The sequence below is a fragment of the Emydura macquarii genome, unplaced genomic scaffold, assembly GCF_026122565.2.
Source record: "Emydura macquarii macquarii isolate MOO-44397 ecotype Brisbane River unplaced genomic scaffold, CSIRO-AGI_Emac_v2 contig_2863, whole genome shotgun sequence".
NCBI lineage: Eukaryota > Metazoa > Chordata > Testudines > Chelidae > Emydura > Emydura macquarii.
Window position 1 is genome coordinate 2904798 of NW_027133000.1, and position 18162 is coordinate 2922959.

At 40.2% G+C, this 18162-nt stretch overlaps 1 protein-coding gene across 3 annotated transcripts in view; it reads right to left on the bottom strand.

Annotated features, from left to right (window-relative positions):
- Positions 1-4211: 4211 nt before the first annotated feature.
- Positions 4212-18162, bottom strand: part of LEF1 (lymphoid enhancer binding factor 1) — a 91484-nt gene continuing 77533 nt past the window's right edge. For 2 of the 3 annotated variants that reach the window (XM_067568192.1, XM_067568190.1), the window contains one exon: positions 4212-4962. In XM_067568192.1, the coding sequence (XP_067424293.1) occupies positions 4883-4962 (80 nt within the window). In that variant the 3' untranslated portion in view covers positions 4212-4882. Of the gene's footprint in view, positions 4963-5937; positions 6011-18162 lie in introns of those variants that run through there. The other variant, XM_067568191.1, reaches the window with a different exon arrangement.

Genomic DNA, 18162 nt, shown 5'->3' on the forward strand with positions numbered 1-18162 from the left:
GGCATCTCATTCTCCCCAGGTGTTGTACAGGGGATCTAGGCCCCTGACTCTGGGCTGTGGATGCTATGGTGAAGCTAGCTGTTGTGAGAGTGAACCTAAGTCCCCCTTGTGGACCCAACCTATGCTGCCTAAATAGTTTACAAAACTGGCCCTAAGGGTGAGATTTTCAAATGTGCCTAAAAGATTTATTTGGGAGCTTAATCATAGGCCCCTATTTTTCATAATCTTGGGTTTGAGCCTTAAAAACTAACAAATCATTAAATGAGCAAAGGGAGTTTGCTACATGTTCCCCTCAAAGAGCTATTGGGAAAGCAGGACTGCATTAGGTAGCGCATAAAAAAATGGTACAGAATTCCATCTTAATTTTTTCTCTTCTCGCTCATTCTTGCACAGATACAACTATAGAACACACACCTGCCCACCACTCTCTTAGTTAGTCACTTCAGCCCATAGCAACAACTGCATGGCCCTTAGGGCAGAAAGAATACTGAAGTGTCCTACTGCTACCACCTGGTCTTTGTTGTTCAGTCAAAAGGTTGCTAGAATTTATTATAAATTATGTATTATCAGTGTTTGTGTCAGCCTTTGAGCTCCAGGAGTTGAAAACCAAAGCTAGTGTTTGGTTAAATATTGCATCGGTGTAAGGTTTGCCTAAAGAAAACCATCTCTGGTGAAATGGACGAAATGAAACATTCCACCAAGCATAAACTGCAAAAGCCAAGACCCTTTCTCTCACGAGCATTGATTAGGGTAGTTTCAGAATATTGAGAGTATCAGTGTGGAGTTCGAAGCTTGTCAAAGGACGCACTTCAGCTACTTTGCTCAGGAATTGGAGGTTCACTAAGAGGTAGTGCCAAGAGATAATTTCTTTGCTATCAGACAATGCTTCAGAGGGTGGTAAGTTTCCCTGCAGTGAGAGAAGAGTGCATTTGTGTGGATGCTCTTATTTTGGAATAAATAACTAAACTAAACTGAAATATTTTTATGAGCAGCTGCCCCTGCACAGGTCCCTCCTCCTCAACCATTCTACCTCCATCCAGTTAAACATTATCAGAAGATGTTAATACAGGAACTACTTAGCAACCCTACTTACTTTACAGCACATTCCTGACAAATGCAGCAAAGCAAGGAAGTGAAAAACCACCTAAAAGTCCCCTTTACTCCACTTACAGGCAAGTACATTGTCACAACCACAACTGCCATCCACCACAAATCACACCTCGCAACCTTAACTCTGCCTCACTAGAGATACCAGTCCTCCATCAACCCCTTTATCAATCTACTCTTTCCCCCACACCTAACGTGCAAGTATTTAGGGAAAATCTGGTAAAGGGTTATGTGCAAAGGGTGTAAACAGAGCCAAGAGAAGGCTGTGCTGACTAGCCTGTAGTGTGTAGCAGTTGCGGTGCTGGTAGGGTGCATACTATTAAGTGTCTTAACTACTTTTTTTGCTTTTGGGGGTTTGTGTCAGGCATGTTGGTAGTAGCAACACTAACTGCTTCCCAGTGAAATCGTATATATTAGCACTAATATCCCTTGCGTGTAGGAAGTGTAAATCCTAATATTGTAATGAACAGCAGTAGATAGTGCATGTGAAACATTCAGTCCATAACCTGTACCTTATTTCATGAGAGCCCCATACTGCTGCTCAGTTACCACTCACTGAGTTGTCACCATTGGGAGCTGTCTCATTTCCAAAACAAAAGGTGAGTAATCATTCTAGCCAGACAACTGTCAGAGTAAAGCAGAGTTGAAGGTCCCTCCCCCCTGGGTGACTAATGCATTGCATCTCATCTGTTTGTTTCTGTAATCTTAGGGGGTTGCAATAACAGAGAGAGATTATATTTATCATGCAGTTTTGCGTGTCTTACCCAGTCTGCCCTCTAATCCATTTCTCTGATTTATTCTAGTTATATGACTATTAAATTACCACATCATCTGAGTTCCTCTCAGAATCTCCAAGCTAGGGAACTGAAACAAGTTAAATGATCTGGCCACGCTGAAATTCAAACCAATGACTGCCATTTCTTAAATTGACTTTCCAGAGATGTTGTTTCTCTCCTCTCCCAAGTAGCATTTGGTGAGGCCTTAGATCAAACAGTTTGAGGCTGAAATCTTGTAGGACAGGGCACTAGTTTTTGGGGTTTTTTTAAAGTCAGAGTACAAAGTAGTGTGTCATCCCCACAGATGTAAACGTAGAAGCAGGGGCATTCCTACTGAGGTCCCGCAGGGACTCAGCGCTATTAAATATCTGGAAGAAAAAAATTCTTCATTGGTAAACTTTGTAGATCACAGAAATGTACATAGTGTTAAATAAAGACAAGTCAGTTCCACAGAGAAATATCATGTGGTAAACTGGGCTCACTTGAACAGCATGTGTTTAATATAGCTAAATGCAAGGTCACACTTACAGGATGAGGAACTGTAATCTGGAGAGTGGTGACTCAGGAAAGGACATAGTAGGGGGTCATAGTAGTTAACAAGCTGCACATGAACACATACAGCAGTGCTGTGGCCAAAAGCAAATGCAAGCCTTGGATGCTTAAGTAGAGGAACTGTGAGTAGAAGTCAGGAGGTATTACTATTGTTATGACATTTGTGAGATCATTACTGGAATATTGTGTCCACGCTTCAAAAAGGATGTGGACAAATTGGAAAAAGTTCAGTGAAGAGCTGCAAGAATGATTCAAGGTCTGGAAAACCTGTTTTACAGTGCGATACTAAAGCATCTCAATCTATTTATCTTAAAAAAGAAAGTTAAGAGGGGTGATCATGGTCCCTAAGTGTCTACGTTGGGAGATAGAGATCTCTTTAATTTAACAAAGGCTGAAGGTAGGCAAATTTGGACTTTTAAGGCACACTTAAAGCAAGGGTATTTAATCAGTGGACCAACTTACCCAAAAGTGTATGTAGATTCTTTGTCAGTTGAAGTCTTTAAATCAAGATCAGAGGTCTTTCTAAATGATATGCTTTAGTTCAACCGGAAGTTATGGTTTTGATGCAGGAACTATTGGATGAGGTACTATCACCTCTTTTATGAAGGTGATCAGACTAAAGATGATTGTACTGGTCCCTTCTGGCCTTAAAATCTGTGAATCTCTGATAATATCAATAAATACCACAGTCCTGCATTTTTCAGCTTTTCAGAATACAGAAGAGCTATTTGTGTGATGCTATTCCCAGAAACCCTTCTGTGTGCATTTCTTCCAGCAGTGATGTCACTAGTTGTCTAATGGACAACATGGGGTTATTCATGGAAGTGCTAATTTTCAGGGAACAGTTCAGAGACAATACACAACAAGCTGACCATACCAGCCAAGGCCCTTAACCTGCAATTGGATCCAGCCCCATTGACATCAGTAAGATGCATTATAGGCATTAGCCTCTCTGACCATGCAGATCCAGTTGCAGGTTCAGGGCCTGTGTTTGTAGGTAGGCTTCTGGACATAACATTAAGAATGCAATATATGCTTTAATTTGCAGGGCTAACACTATGACTGCTACAGAGCCATTCAGTACCTCTCCTGTAGGAAACAGAGAAACAAAGAGTGTGGGCTCTTAAGGTCAGATGTATGAGGAAGGCAGCCAGCCCCCCTCTTCCTCATTCCCAGGATAAGATTAAGATGACAGGTGCTTTCAAGTGTCTTTAAAAAAAAAAAATCCCATGTCTTCTTTCCACTTAGAAATGCAGGTGGGTGAGCAAGAAAAACACACACCCCATGTTATCCATAAAAAAGATGTTGAGCTGAAGGTCTGTGTGCCTTAAAATATGGCTTTACCTTGATAGAATTCTTAGGTGTGTTCCAGCTGTTGTGGAGTATATTCCTTTTAGCATGAGCCAGCTGTAGTTTAAATCATACAATTACTCTTCACCAGACAAATGTTTTATTACAAAGCTTTTATTAAAAAACAAATGCTCAGCTCGTTAACTCAAACTGGAATGACCAAAAAAAAATCAGTTGACAGTATTTTTGGCAAAGACTGTGCCTTACTATTTAAAAAATGGGTACATCGATGCTCATTTCAACAACTGGCATAAAATCCCACTAACAGGCTAACAAAAACAAATACAAATACAGAACAAGTGAAATAAATTCAAGTGCTGGGCTTTTTTTTATACAAGGAAGAGGGAAATGGGTGAGAACTCACTGCAGCTGGATTTGCTGGATGTATTGCTTATGTTTGCAGAGTGTAAATGAAACAGGACTTACATGTCTACCGACCAGCTGATTGTAGTCATAGTTCTATAGGACACTCTATTACATAGACTGAGACCACTATTTGTTACAAATAGTTTAACAAAAAGCCACATTTTCCATACAGGTGTTTTTTTCCCCTCTGGCAGAAAAAAAAAGACTTTATTTAAAAAAAGACAGTTGAAGCTCATTTAAAAGCTCACAGCTAGTAAAATATACACCACGGAAGTTAGAAACTAAAAATTAAAATATAAAAGCATTCAAGTTTCTTAAAGCTAAAAACAAAATTGATCCTTTTGCACCATTAAATAAAAAAAGAGTGTCTTCCTCAATCATATAAATTCCATTCCTCAATGTGCTCTATGGGGGTAGCTGTTAGTCTGCATTATTCAGGTGGCTGATGCAGGCAGGCGCAGCTGCCCTACTTGTTGCCTGCTCAATATGGAGATGGAGAAGAGACAGGCTTAGGAGTGCAAGGTGAGGATTAAAGATGTTCTGCTGACCTGGGAGTTCTGAAATACTCATTTGCTGCTTTTTATAATCACGGTTTGGATCCTGTGATAGTGAAGGGTTTTGGCAGTGATTGTCTTTATGATTCAGTGTCTTTAGCAGTGACATCATGGTGAATTTGACATCCTCGAAGATCCCTTGTGGTGGTCTGTACATATGAGGACACATCTGGGGTTTTAACAAGCTTCCATCTCCAGAAGAGGTCCTGGTGTCGCTGCCTTTGCTTTGCATGTTGAGAAAGCATTTCTTTTCCCACCTGTAAAGGGGGGGAAATAAAAGTGTCAACTAAAACCAATTTGCTTTAAGCAGTCAATCTTCAAGGAACCTTCTGAACAAATACATCTTAAACTCCTGTGCTGTGGGGAAGCCCATGAAGATGGGTCACAGTAATCCCATGGATCAACTGCATTTAGTGGAGAGTGCTTTTGGAATAGCAACTTGAGTTTCTAGCAGTGTTTTAGGCCCATGTTGGAAGCCTGTTAGAATATCCAGGGCTCTTGTTTTATATTTTCACCAAATTACTTTGCATTATTAATAGCTTGATTAAAAACACTTACGGTGCCAATACCTCAATGTTCAGTCAGAGTTAGAAAGTCAATGTTAAAGAAATAATTCCCTTTTGCGGAGTGCTTTATTTCCCTGAAACAATTGACCTTACATGTCTATTACAGGATTAGATAATCTCAAGCCTCATTACTACAATAGTGGGGGGTCAATTAAAACTCCAGCTGGGTGCCTCAAACCCTACTCTATTTAGCAACAGAAACTGTCTTCTTTAAGCAGCTGCAGGGAAGGCTATTTAGCAGGGTGCTCAGAATCCCCGCCATAGCATGAGAACAGGTTGTCCTACCTATCAGTTAGGTAGGATATGATTATGTTATTCAGAGACTGCAGTCAAAGGCCACAGGGCTCAACTATCTGACAGCAGAGCTTGTGAGGATCTTGGGAATGGGTAATGTTGTTGTGGCATGCAGAGGTCAGCAGTGCAAGCCTGTAACTATTGCTCATTCCCCCTCCAGAGATGAACAATCCTGATAGTTTGCCAGGTTGACGTAATATAGAGACCAATGTAACTGCTGCTTCAACAGTCACCAGTGCCCTCCTGACCCAGACTGCAGGATTATAAAAGGCCTTCTCCTCCCAGCACTTCTCTCTTGAGTCAAGCCTCAGTGCTAGATGGCGAATCAGGTATTTTCAGCATAAAGACCAATCTTCAATTGTGGTCTGTGTTGCTGTTATGCCATTAACATCTACTGGACTTCTAACCCTTCAGGTACTGGGCAACTGCCAGTCAGTTAAACATTCTAAGGAGAAGGAAGAGCTTTTAAAATTACTGGAAATTATCAGTCACAGATTTCAAGGGACTTCATAGATAGACCCAAAGATTGCTTCAGCTACCAGTGGTAAAAGAATGACTAGGTGAATGAGGTAATATCTTTTTTTGGACCAATTTCTGTTGGTGAGAGAAGCTTTTGCTCTTACACAGAGCTGTTCCACAGCTGTGGGGAAAGGTATTCAGGGTCACAGCTTAAATACAAGGTGGAACAGAAAGCATAAGCCCTTAACACACTGTCAAGGGACTCTTTCAAAGTGAAGTAGCCAGTTAATACCTCTCCAGTCGGGGCCAGAAAGGAAAAAAAAAAAATGACAAACACTAAGGCCGGGTCTACACTAGAGAGTTTTGTCGTCAAAATCCTGGTGTACACAGTGCCTTGTCTTGTCGACAAAATAAAACCACCTAGACGAGAGGCTTAGAGCCTTTTTTGGGCAAAGATTTTGTGAAAAAGTGCATGCGTAGACACTGCCCTTACTTTATAGTGCTAAAAACAGCCTCTCGATTATCCCAGCAGGCCAGTGTGGAGTGCTGCGCCGGTCAGCAGTTTGAGCTTGGCTGCAGCCGTCCACTTCTGCCCCTCCCCTTTCACAGCCCAGGAAGTTTTCATGTTAACTCAGTGTGGTGAACACTCGCCAGAGCACAGCAAACAGTCGTGCCTGCCTGCCCTCAACTAGAGGGGAGGAGTGTAACTCCTGCTGTGCCATGCAGAGCCAAGCGGGGGGGCTGTCCCTCTCTCCCTGTCCCAACCAGTGCACTGGACCTATCTCTGCTGAGGGTGGTGGTGGACTGGGGGGAGGCCAGCTATGAACTGTCTGTAGCAGCTTCTGCCTTGGCATTGGTTGCTTCCAGCTGCTGCTGTCTGAAGTTAAGAGATAGGACAAGTGCAGACACACTCACTGTCCCCAACACACACTATCTGTCCCTGTGTGTGTGTCTCTGACGCACACTCGCTCTCCCCCACCCACCCCGACTTCTGTGGGCTTCTTGAGTTTGTGTTCAGCAGTGTCAGCTTGCAGCTGTCAAACTAGTAGGATGCCCATGGAATGATGGGATTCAGAAACCTTCGTCAGGGGACGCTGTGCCTGTCCCGTGAGGCATTGTAAACCCTTCCCAAAGCACCCTGCATGCGGTTGCACAGTGGGATAACTCCCCACATTAGACTGCTCACTTTGTTCACAAAGGAGCTGATCGTGTGAATGCACTCCACTGACAGGAGACCGTGAAGACATGCAACAGGGATTTAATTACAGCGGTGGCTGTATGCTGACAAAACATTCTAGTGTAAACAAGGCCTAAAGAAAAGTTGGTAAAGATTTAACAAATGAGCTAGTGTAGCACCTTGGATCAGGTAAGCCAAGACACCATGCAAACCCTTTTCAAACACCTGGGTTCAGTGTACACATCACTCCAAGGGGCCTGCTGTTAGTTTATTATAATATTTGTCAAATCAGACATCGGGTTAGAGAATCACCTTCTTAAGTTGCTCTATCCTGTTGTCAGAGCTGTAACTAAACTGCCTGCTAAACTTATGATGCAAATATTTATCCAGCATGCCAGACTTCAAAATTTAAAGTACATTCTTGCCAGCAGTTTAAATTGAACAGTCATTATAGAAGGTGTTGGTTTGTGTAGTGCATCTTGGATATTGGTTTGATGTAGAATTGCTCAAAGTAATAAAACCAAAAGCTCTCTAGGGACCAAATCCAAGACACACTGAAATCAAGATACTACTTTGTTGTACTGGGTGCAGGATCAAGTCTTAAGTCCCAACTAGTAAGTTGAATTATCAAAATAGAGTCCACTAAGAAAAATTATTTTGGTGCAAGAGAAAAGGTGAGAGGAGAACACTGAAGTTTAACAAGGCTGCTTCAGAAAAACAACAGTAGAATGAAAGTGCAAATCCTATTGCTAAATCCATTCAGATCTGTAATTTAAGGGAGAGCAGACATATTCTGTATCACCCTCCTCCCCACTTAGATGAATAAGGGAGATTTTCACCTGTTGCTGTGCTTGGTAGCCACAAAAGAACAAGTAAAGCTGTTGTACCCTGAAAGAGCAAAATCAAATGCCCATTGCAAAAAACTGTTGTTTCAACGGATGTGGTCTGTATTGACTAATTCAGTTCCTATTTCCTTGTAAAACCATCCCAAGCCCCAACTAAAAAAAGCCTCTTCAGTTTCCTGCCTTTTTTTTTTTTTTTTTTTTAAAGTAGCACATTGCTCCATAACACATGGGGATCAAAGAGTTATGAAGGGCTCTACCTTTCCAAGGAGCACGGACGAGAGGCCAAGCAAACAGCAGAGGAACACTGGTGAGAGCACCCTGCAGGTTTATATTTACTTTGTGCCTTTTCATCCCAGATTTTCAAAGGTTTGGTCCAGGTTGCTCTTCCTGGGAAGGTTTTCCTCTCAGTCTTGCACGAAAACATTCAGCTTCCTGTGGAGGAATGGCCTTGAGGCACCAGGCCAGTAGTTCACAGCAGTCTGATACAAGTGCTGTGATTCAGAACTACTCCCCATTAGCAGCCACCAATGTCTACTTCACTGCAGGAAATGAAATGCTCTTCTGTTGAGATGATTCCCTACCTCCTCCCCCTTCCCTTACTGGCAAACTGGCTTTGAAGTCAGGAGGTTAAAATAACGACCACGGCCTTGCTCTGGCCTTCAGTTTTTAAACGGGGGCCTTTACTTCTTTCTAAGTCAAAGTACAGCTGTCACGATTTCTGGCTTACATTTTCATAACCTCCCCCGTCCTCTTCTCATTCCTTTTTCCACCAGTAAAAAGAGGCTTCTTACAGGATTCCAATTGTACAAAGGGGTGTTAAAATAAACAAAAAGGAGGCCTACAGTTATTCTTTCCAGGGTAATGATACTACGGAAAAGGACAGTAGTTACGCTGTAAATGAGGGCTAGAATGTGGTTTTCAGCTGCCCACTTTTTAAGGCTACAACCTGGAAGAAACTTCTGCTGATAAACCTTAAAAAGCAACAACGAACTATGCTGTTCCCTTACAGATATAAAACAGGTCAAATCAGGATTCTTTTTGAGAAACCACAGGCATGCGCTAAGGAGACTGAAGACTTCCCACATCTGAGACTTTGCTGGGGGGCTGCAGCTGAAGTCTCGCCAAGCCAGGCATGCCCCAGCAAAGTCCAATCCACAAGTGAAGTCGGCACAATCAAAGACTGCAATTACAGCTCCCTGGCTGTGGTTAGGCTTCAAAGAAAGTGCTTCAAGTCACATTTTACATATGGGAAGTCTTGAGCCTGAGCCACAACAACAGCCACTGCTTGCCCTTTGCACCGTACATCTGACTGCAGAAAACACACAACCCTCCATCTTTGGAATAAGTCATTTGAATAGAAATAAAAATAAAAAGCTCTCAGATGACGCTCAAGTTGAACTTCAGCAACTAGCAACACCAAACTTGTGACTCAGACCTGGAAGTTATTTGGGTGGAAAACAAAACAAAAACAAAAAAATCTATTTTTGCTTTCCAAAAAGAGTGGCCAAAATTTTGCACCCTTTTTAACTTTTCTCCCCACTCTGTCAATGAAACAAAATGAATCATAGTCCTTGGAGGCCTTATCAGCCTCATCTCACAGAACGTTACAAAAATAAAGAGTTACACTCAACGTGCTGATGTTTAAACAAAATGTAGAGAGGCTGAAACACTAATGGGGGATGCGGATATCCAATTGAGACCAGTTAAGTGAGCAAACAAAACTGCAAACTCCAAAAGAAAATATTTTTGGATTTGTAAACCACTGCTGCTAAAGGCCCCCAACTTCTTGCCACTATTTCTCAACACTTAAAGAAACCTGAATATGTAAATAGAAAAACAAAAGTCAAGCCACTAGTACATTCTTAGACTGAAGCATTTGTAAGTAACAGTCACAGTGAGCTCTTGTCTACCCAGGAAATTCTTAGTTTCTGCATCTAGCACCAGTTGAGCTCCATTGCTTGCAGCTACAGTGGGATTACTAGTGTGCAGGTGGAGCAGCATCTATTGGTGTTTCAGATGACATGAATCATAGACCTACTCCAAAGCAGGGTTAATGGCAGGGCTTAAAGTGCTAGTGGCTACCTACAGCCCTGTCTACACTAGGGCTCCAGCAGCAGATTTTGTCAGATATTCTAATGTAGAGAGCACAAAAATGACCCTCAAACTATCACTGTTAAAGTATTTGAAGGGATTATACTGGAAAACTCTTGACAAGTTCTTTCCATATCAGACAAGAAACTTTGGGTGGTATATAATAAAAGCTTCAGGTTACCTCCAGGCACCCAAGACTCCAGCAGCTTCTTTGAGTGAAGAATGACCAATATATTAAATGATCTACAAGGGAGGGAAAATGGGTTTGTGCCCTTTTTGCTTCTTTATGAGGCATAGGAAACATTTAACAAGAAACCTTTCAGAAGAGGTTCTAGAGGTTTTTTTGCACTTATTTTTAACATTAGAAATTCAGTTGTCTACACTACTCCTCCCAGAAGACTTGGTCTGATAGAAGTAAGCTTATAACATGACAAGTATCAAGGAAGTACCTGCACAATGAAGAGAAGGGAATTTAGTGAAGGTTTCAAATTTTAACCACAACATTAACTCGAACACCTGACAAAGTGTGAGAAGGAAAAACTGCCTTGTGACAGATTCCACATCATTGTCCCTTCAGTTCTCTCATGTTCCAAGAAAGTTGCTTACAGTAACAGAGAAGAGTTGATATCCTGATACTTTAAGATAAATCAAGTAAAATTTCTTCAAATAGAAAAGAAGCAAAAAAGGCAAAAACTCCCTCCACCACCACTATACCCCACCCCACTTTGTAGATCACATTTAAGCTATAGGGAGTAAAAGTTCTGGTTAGACTTAAGTCTGATTTGAAGAACCACCCTCAAACTTAGCCCACGCTCATGAATGAGTTAATACAGAAATTATATATTGGAGCAAAAATCTCAGTTGTTACAGCCATCTGGTTTTACACTGCTCCATTAAGTCCCTCTCCAAGTCCAATGCATAGAGCCCGCTATCCCAGCACCATGGAATTCAAAAGAGTCAGTCATCATTTTCTACCAACCAACTGCTACAATTTTTTTAAACCAAAAACCCTATCTTTGGTGATCTCAAACTGAAGGATTTAAAGGCAAATAGCAGTACTCATTAGCTCAATTCTATAAGAAATCAAGATGGAATAAGTTTGCAAGGAAAAACAAAATCACATTTTAACAAAGAAGTTTTCATCCAGTTTCAGGTGAATGCAAGTTTTTCCACAATAAAACCTGGAACTATTTTTGCACTAAAATTCTACCTCGTGACCTTTGAAGGGAGTGAGGCTGTGCTTCCCAAAAGTTACATACCCTAAATCAGAACAGATTTCATAATTTGCAATTCTGTTGCTCTTCATAAACATTTTGTGGGCATAGCACATTACCCCTATTTTTACAATGAGGAAGTACACTCAGAAAAAATAAATGGACTTGTTCACACTATAGCACAGATGAGTTTACACCAGCACTTTAGCATCTCCCCCAAATTTCCCACAGTTCTTATTGTAGTAGCAGTAGTAGAAGCACTAATGGAAATTCTGTTGCTGCTAGCATTGTCCCTACCTTCTTTGTCAACTTTGCTCAATGCAAATTTAAAGGACACTGATGACACATGTCTACACAAGTGTTCCCACCACTGCATCTACCTCTGGAGCTAGATTAGAGAAAGCTAATGTGTCCAAACCAGAGTAAGGAACTTGACTGCCAAATCTCATGTTTTGTTACACTACAGCACTTTACAACTGAGTTGGTTCACCCAGCAGTCCTCCTTAAAAGTTACAAAACATTTTCTATAGAGGGGGGATCATAGGATTTAAAGATCTTGTAAAACAACTACCTGACAGAAGTTTCCTTTGAAACGAGTTTTTGGTTTTTTTGGTTTTGGGTTTTTTTTAATTAAAAATGTTGGTTCTAAACAGTCATCACTGAATTATTTACTTTTTGGACTTCGTAAATTTGGAGCATGAAAAGGGACAAGTCAGTTTCCCTTGTGTACAGATCACCACAGTTCACTTTTAAGCTCTTTTAGCAGTGTGTTTGGATTGCAAGTACTGCAGATTGGCATTGAAATACCAATCAACTTATACCAATCAATTTAGTTGAAATCCATGGAATTGTCTACCTTAAAGTTATAAAAAATATTGTTTAGAAAATTTATATTTTGACCCTAGATTCACCTGCCAATTGTCCCTTAAAAACAACACAAACAAAAACAAATAACAAAAAAAATCACATAGTATGTCCTAGGTAACACATGTAGATAGAGTACAAAAACTTAACAGGTTTATGCCGGTATCTACTACAAATTCCAAAAGGTAAGTAGAAGAATGTTCTTTTCCTCATCTTTCCCAATAGGTGTTCCCATATTCTCTACATATGACCTGAAAAGGGTAGCTTTTTTTAAAAAAAAAACAACCTGTGTTTGTCTTTTTTGCTTCTTCATCATGTATAAACACCTGAAGGGAGGAGACATTTCTTCTTGTATGTCTTTCACCTTAGAAATGTCACTATCATCAAGTCTGATCTCCCCTTGGTTTGCTGGCAGACCTGCTGTATTCCTTAAATCCATGGGTGCTTTTATACATTTTTTGAAGCTTCAACAAAAGATATCTATTTCCAAAATGTTAGTCACTGACATTAATACCTGCTTCAACAAAAACATTGTAAATAGCTTGATAAATTATCTTCTGCTCAGTTGCTCAGCTTTAACTCTCTCAACTGATGTCACTATTACCCTAGTTCTCCAGCCATAAGAGAGCTTCCAAAGCAGACAAGACCTAATTTCTCATGTGATAACATTTTTTTTTTTTAAATGTAAATGAGCTTTATACATCATGAAGCATCAGAAGCCTTTGCTGGTCGTTTTTAAGACTTTGAAATTAGATTGATTGTACTAGTCATATTGCCATTTTGTGGCAGAATAATTGCTGAAAGTGGCAGAATAATTATTTTCACCATTATAGTTCTGGGTATTGATAAGCCATAGTAAGAGTGCACACTTCTCTTCTCTGTCTGACAGCATACAGGGTCACAACATTTACATCTCGAAAGTGCTTTTATAGCCATCTTGCCTATATCCAAACACAGTTCACTAGAATAATGATGTGAGCCACAAAGGAAGTTTATAAGCCATCAAAGCAAATAAAAACTGAACTATTTCCCCCCCACAACTCCTGACACATTCTTGATGTTCTCCACACCTATAGGATCTTTACTTACTGAATTCTCCATTCACTGGTTTGTTTTTATTTTTTGCTTATCCACCAGCAATTTAAAGAGCTTTATCAGACAAGCTAAGATGTACTTCAGCTTTACGTTTCTATGTGATGTCAGCCAGGAAACTCACTGGTCATCTGACCAAATTCTTTTTCACAACATTATATTTATGGCAGTGGTTTGGTCTAGTTTACATTTTGCTTGTCAACCTCTCACTCATTTCCACTACTACTTAGAAATAAATTTTCTAGTTTTGGATTCGTTCATTACCCATTAAAAAAATCTCATCCCCTAGTGAAAAGAATTTGGCTTCAATATTCCTGTAAGGGAATAGATACTTAAGTGGAACACTAATTATTTTATATGGTTTAAATCAGTTGCACATAAAGGATCAAAATAAGCCTCTTTAAAATGTTTTGATTGTAAATAAAAATTATTCAAATTTTTCCTTCTCATGTTTGAGTTTCGCTGAACTAAATACTAGTACTACCAAAAATTTTAAAGCTGCAAATAAGGATATATTTAATTCTCCCAGATTTTTCCCTAATTGCTTTATCACTCCTTTAACCCTTGAAAATATACCAAAACAGCAAGTTACATTATACAACTAGCTGAGAACTTGATGTATGCAAGGTGCAAATCATTAAGTGATAATCCAGTCGCAGTTATTGTACATGTCAAGTTAAATATTTCCACAATTCAATGTAACAATCTGGAGTGGGATTTTTGTTTTTTAGTTTCACCTTTCCACCAATTTAGAAGTAGTTATTCTCAGCTCATAATGAGAAAAAGCAGCTTGTCTGATTCTGTCAAAAGAATAAAATTCAATAAGGGAATCTGAACTCTCCACTTCCTATGCAGAAGTTGCTGCCATTTATGGGTTTGCTAAGAATGCTTGCATTCAAAATAAACAAGCTGCTCTTCCACCCCAAAAAAGTGACCTTTTCATTATCAGTTCATTGATCTGAAAACAAAAATGCCATTTTTTACATTAGCAGGTCACATGGTACCTTCAGATTCTAGAAAAAGTGCTTTTCCAACAAATAAAAGATTTTTAAGACACTGTTAGCAATATCTACTCAAAACAACCACCACAAAAATATGTTTGGAGACAATTCTGTAATGCTTTGAAAACTGCCATATGCATTTGAGGATCACAGAGTAGTTTCCAGACACTGGATTGCCAGGCATTGAGCTCAGCATTGCAACAGGCCATTTTCAAACAACTTTATTATGCTTAGTCAAAATCCAATCTCTCAGTCTTATGCAGCAGACGGGTGAAGCAGGTTTAAAATGAAAACTAACTTTATGTCATCAGTGGAGCTGTAACAAATGTACTGGTGTGCGCATGTTGCAAGGTGAGCAAGTCATAAAACTATTAGTCCTCATTAAATAATGGATGAGCAAAAAATTTGAGGCTGCAGATTAATTTGGATACACTCAAAACGTGGACACACCTTTTGGTATCCCTTACCCCACCTCTTTTGAATGTGTCTTCTCCCCCCTTTCTTCTAACCCCTTCTCCTCATCTCATCTTTCTTTCAACTACACTCCCCTTAGTACAGAAGTCTCAGGCTGATCTCGCCTGCTTAGACCTCTCTTTCCTCCCTCATCCAAGTAGTTTCTGTTTATCCTCAGAGATCTGACTGCTTGCCCTCTCTAACCTCCAATGATTCTCTACCTTCATAGATATGGTTTGTGGTGTGGCAATTCAGCGCTTTCTACTTCCCTGAGATCTTCAGATCTCAGCCTCTTTAGCGAATCTCATTTTAAGGGCACTCCCAAATGCATTATCACCTCTCATCCTCAACGAAGTCCCAGAGATGGATTTCAGAAATGTCTGGCCAGTACAGACTGCAACAGCTATTGTGAAGTTTGTAGTATATTAAGGAAATTGATGCCTACTGGAAATAAAGTTTGGGTGATTTATGGTTTCTGGATCAGTCTGCCCCATTCCTTCTCTCTCACTGGAACATATTTGCACTGCCCTTGTATTAACACACAGAATCACTATATCAACAAATGTCATTCAAAGAACTTCCTGCACAAAATAAACAAGGCAACTCTGCTCCAATGGAGAAAAGATACCTACCGTTCTCAAATTCCATGTTACAAACTGCGTGAGGATAGAGAAACAGGTATAATACTTCCCATGCCATTTTGGGAAAAACGAACACTTGGAACACATTCATCCACTTCTATTTCAGCTAGTAAGAACTTATTCTCTGTTACCTATAGAGTTCATTAAATATTCCAAACAAATAATTCAGTTGAGGCAGGACATCTATTCCGACAATCAAAGCAATCTGAGCAAAACAAAATTTCCCGATGTTCAAGAGCTTTAACTGTTTTATCTAGAGTGGAATATATTTTACATTTAATAAGTCCTGAATATTAACATATTTCAACCACTTAAGTATTGATCGAGGCATTTTGCCCAGCTACAAGAAATCAGAAACAGTGCAAATTTGGACCAGTGATAGTAAGTCAAAAGAACTTCAGTTTTATCATAACTCTAAAACCCAAGATTAAAACGTTTATAACATTTTTATTAAATTTGGCACTGAGATAAAAGTTGAGACAAGTAGGATATTATTCACATACAGAAATGTTTAATGGTTTGTATTTCCCAATTTTAATACTTGGGCCACCACTGTTCTTTTATTTGGGCAAATGGTTCCATGGAAATAAGAACCTCCCTACTTGGTATACCTGCATAATAAAAGTGAAGTAATGCCACATGATCTATAGGCATATAATCTTCAAAAATGACCATAGGTATTTTCAATATCAGTACAACTGACAATATTTTTTAGAGGCTCTTCTATTTTATCATTAGGGGTATGTTTAGGCAACAATGGTTTTTTTCCCTGGCTCACTTCACATTTTGAAAGTAGCCAGTAAAACTGTTATGTACCACTGCTCGTGCTCTACCAGAGGAGTACAAGCTACGCTGCTATTTCCCCTGTACACTATGCCACTCCGAATACAGTAACTATCCTGCATGTTGTACTGTCATGTTGGTCAGTCTAAACTGGATTGTGTTGAGGAGGAGGAGGAGGAAGTGGTGGTTGCTGTTTTGAATAGTGAAATCTAACAGAGGGGTGCTTTGTTTTGTTTAAATGAACAGGGTGGGCCCTGTTCTAAGCAAAATTTCAGAAAATCTGACCCAGACTCCTTTCTTTTAAAGTAGCCCTGTCTTTATTAGAGTTTGCACAGCAAATATTGCTCTGAAGTCAGATTTGTCAGTAGTAGAAGTGAATGCCTTAAGTATTAGGCCCCTCAGCAACTCCCCAGGTATCTCTAAATACAAGTTTGATTGAATACTGTGTTAAAACACATGCTCTGTCTCATGCATAAAAACAGGCTCATTCTCTGTTAGACGCTCATCTGCAAGTCCTGTTGCTTATTGACTTGAAATCCTCTCCTGAGACCTCACTACTATCTGTAGAGGTGATTTTATAGTGAAAAAGCTCATGACTGCAAGTGGAGGAACAGGAAGCAGGAACAACAGAAGATTCAGTAGCTGCCACAGAAAGAAAATGTGTGTAAAAAGAGTTTAGGTCACGAGGAGAGGGAGAGAAAAGGGACCTGGAATGAAGTTTATACTTCACATTGGCAATGATAGGATTAAGGGGAGTTGGAAAAATCAATTAGCAACTACAGGGCATGGCAGTCTCAATTAAAGCTAAGATGTGGGGGAGGACCTGTGTGGCTAATATAAAAAGGTTTCAAAGCAGAATGGGGAAGGAAGCCCAGGAGAGTAGGCTGTGGGGTTGTCTCCTGAGAAAGGAATGCTGAATTGGTCAGGAGAGAGACTACAGGAGTAGAGCAAAGCCTTGTATGAGCCTTGATAAAAGGGCAGGAACCAGATCTTCCAGGAAAAAGGCTTGGGCAACTGTTGCTCACTACCAGAGCCAGAAAGGAGCTGGGGAAGAGGGCCTAGGAACAACTCAGGGAACAGCCAGGAGTTGGAGGGAGCGGACCTTGGCTGCTCACTACAGGGTCCTACAACTGGAACCCAGAGGAGAGGGAGTATCTGGGTTCCCCGCTTCTCTTCCCCCCCCCCCCCCCAAACCAAAAAAGGGGGCATGAAACCCCAACACAAGATACAAGGACTATTGGAAGCCCTGAGACAAAAAGATGGAAGGACCACTGGACCCACGGTTAGGGGCCAAAGGCTGGACACAAGGTCATTGAACTATTTGTCAGTTGGACTTTGTTACCCTGATGGGAAGAGACTAAGTGACCTGCCAAAGGGCTGAGTCCTGAGAAGAAGCAGCTCACTGCAGGGCCAAAGAGGGGGTGATGGAGGAGGAGATCCTGCCATGCCCAGCCATAAGGGGGCACGCTGGCTGGTGAGTCATTGTTCTGCAGGACCTGTAAGTATTAGTATTTCATCTTGTTATAGTACCTAAAACATTTGCAGACTTTTGTAGGTACTATCTGGGCTAATTAGATAATGAAAATAAATATTTCCGCTGACTCCATGTCCTCTATAAATGGATCTCACTACAGAGGAGGAAGGTAAAAGTCCTTCCAGCACAAAGATAGAGAAAAAAAATTATGTTGAGTCTATACTGGTAACCATATGAGACACCTTTAGTGACTATCCATTGTGTAAATTAGTAGTGATCTACACCTTTGGAGAGTGAGATGAAGGGAGAAGAATCTCTAAGATGGACAACAGAAATTAAAATTTTTTGTTTAAAAAAACCAACTGAGATTTAGCACAATTATCAGAGGAGAAAAATTCTTACTAGCTGAAATATGTAGTCTATTTTCTTATGTTTGGGTTTATGTTAGTATTTATGAATAATTTTCAATTCAAGTAGGAGACTATGAGAAAAAGCAAACCAGT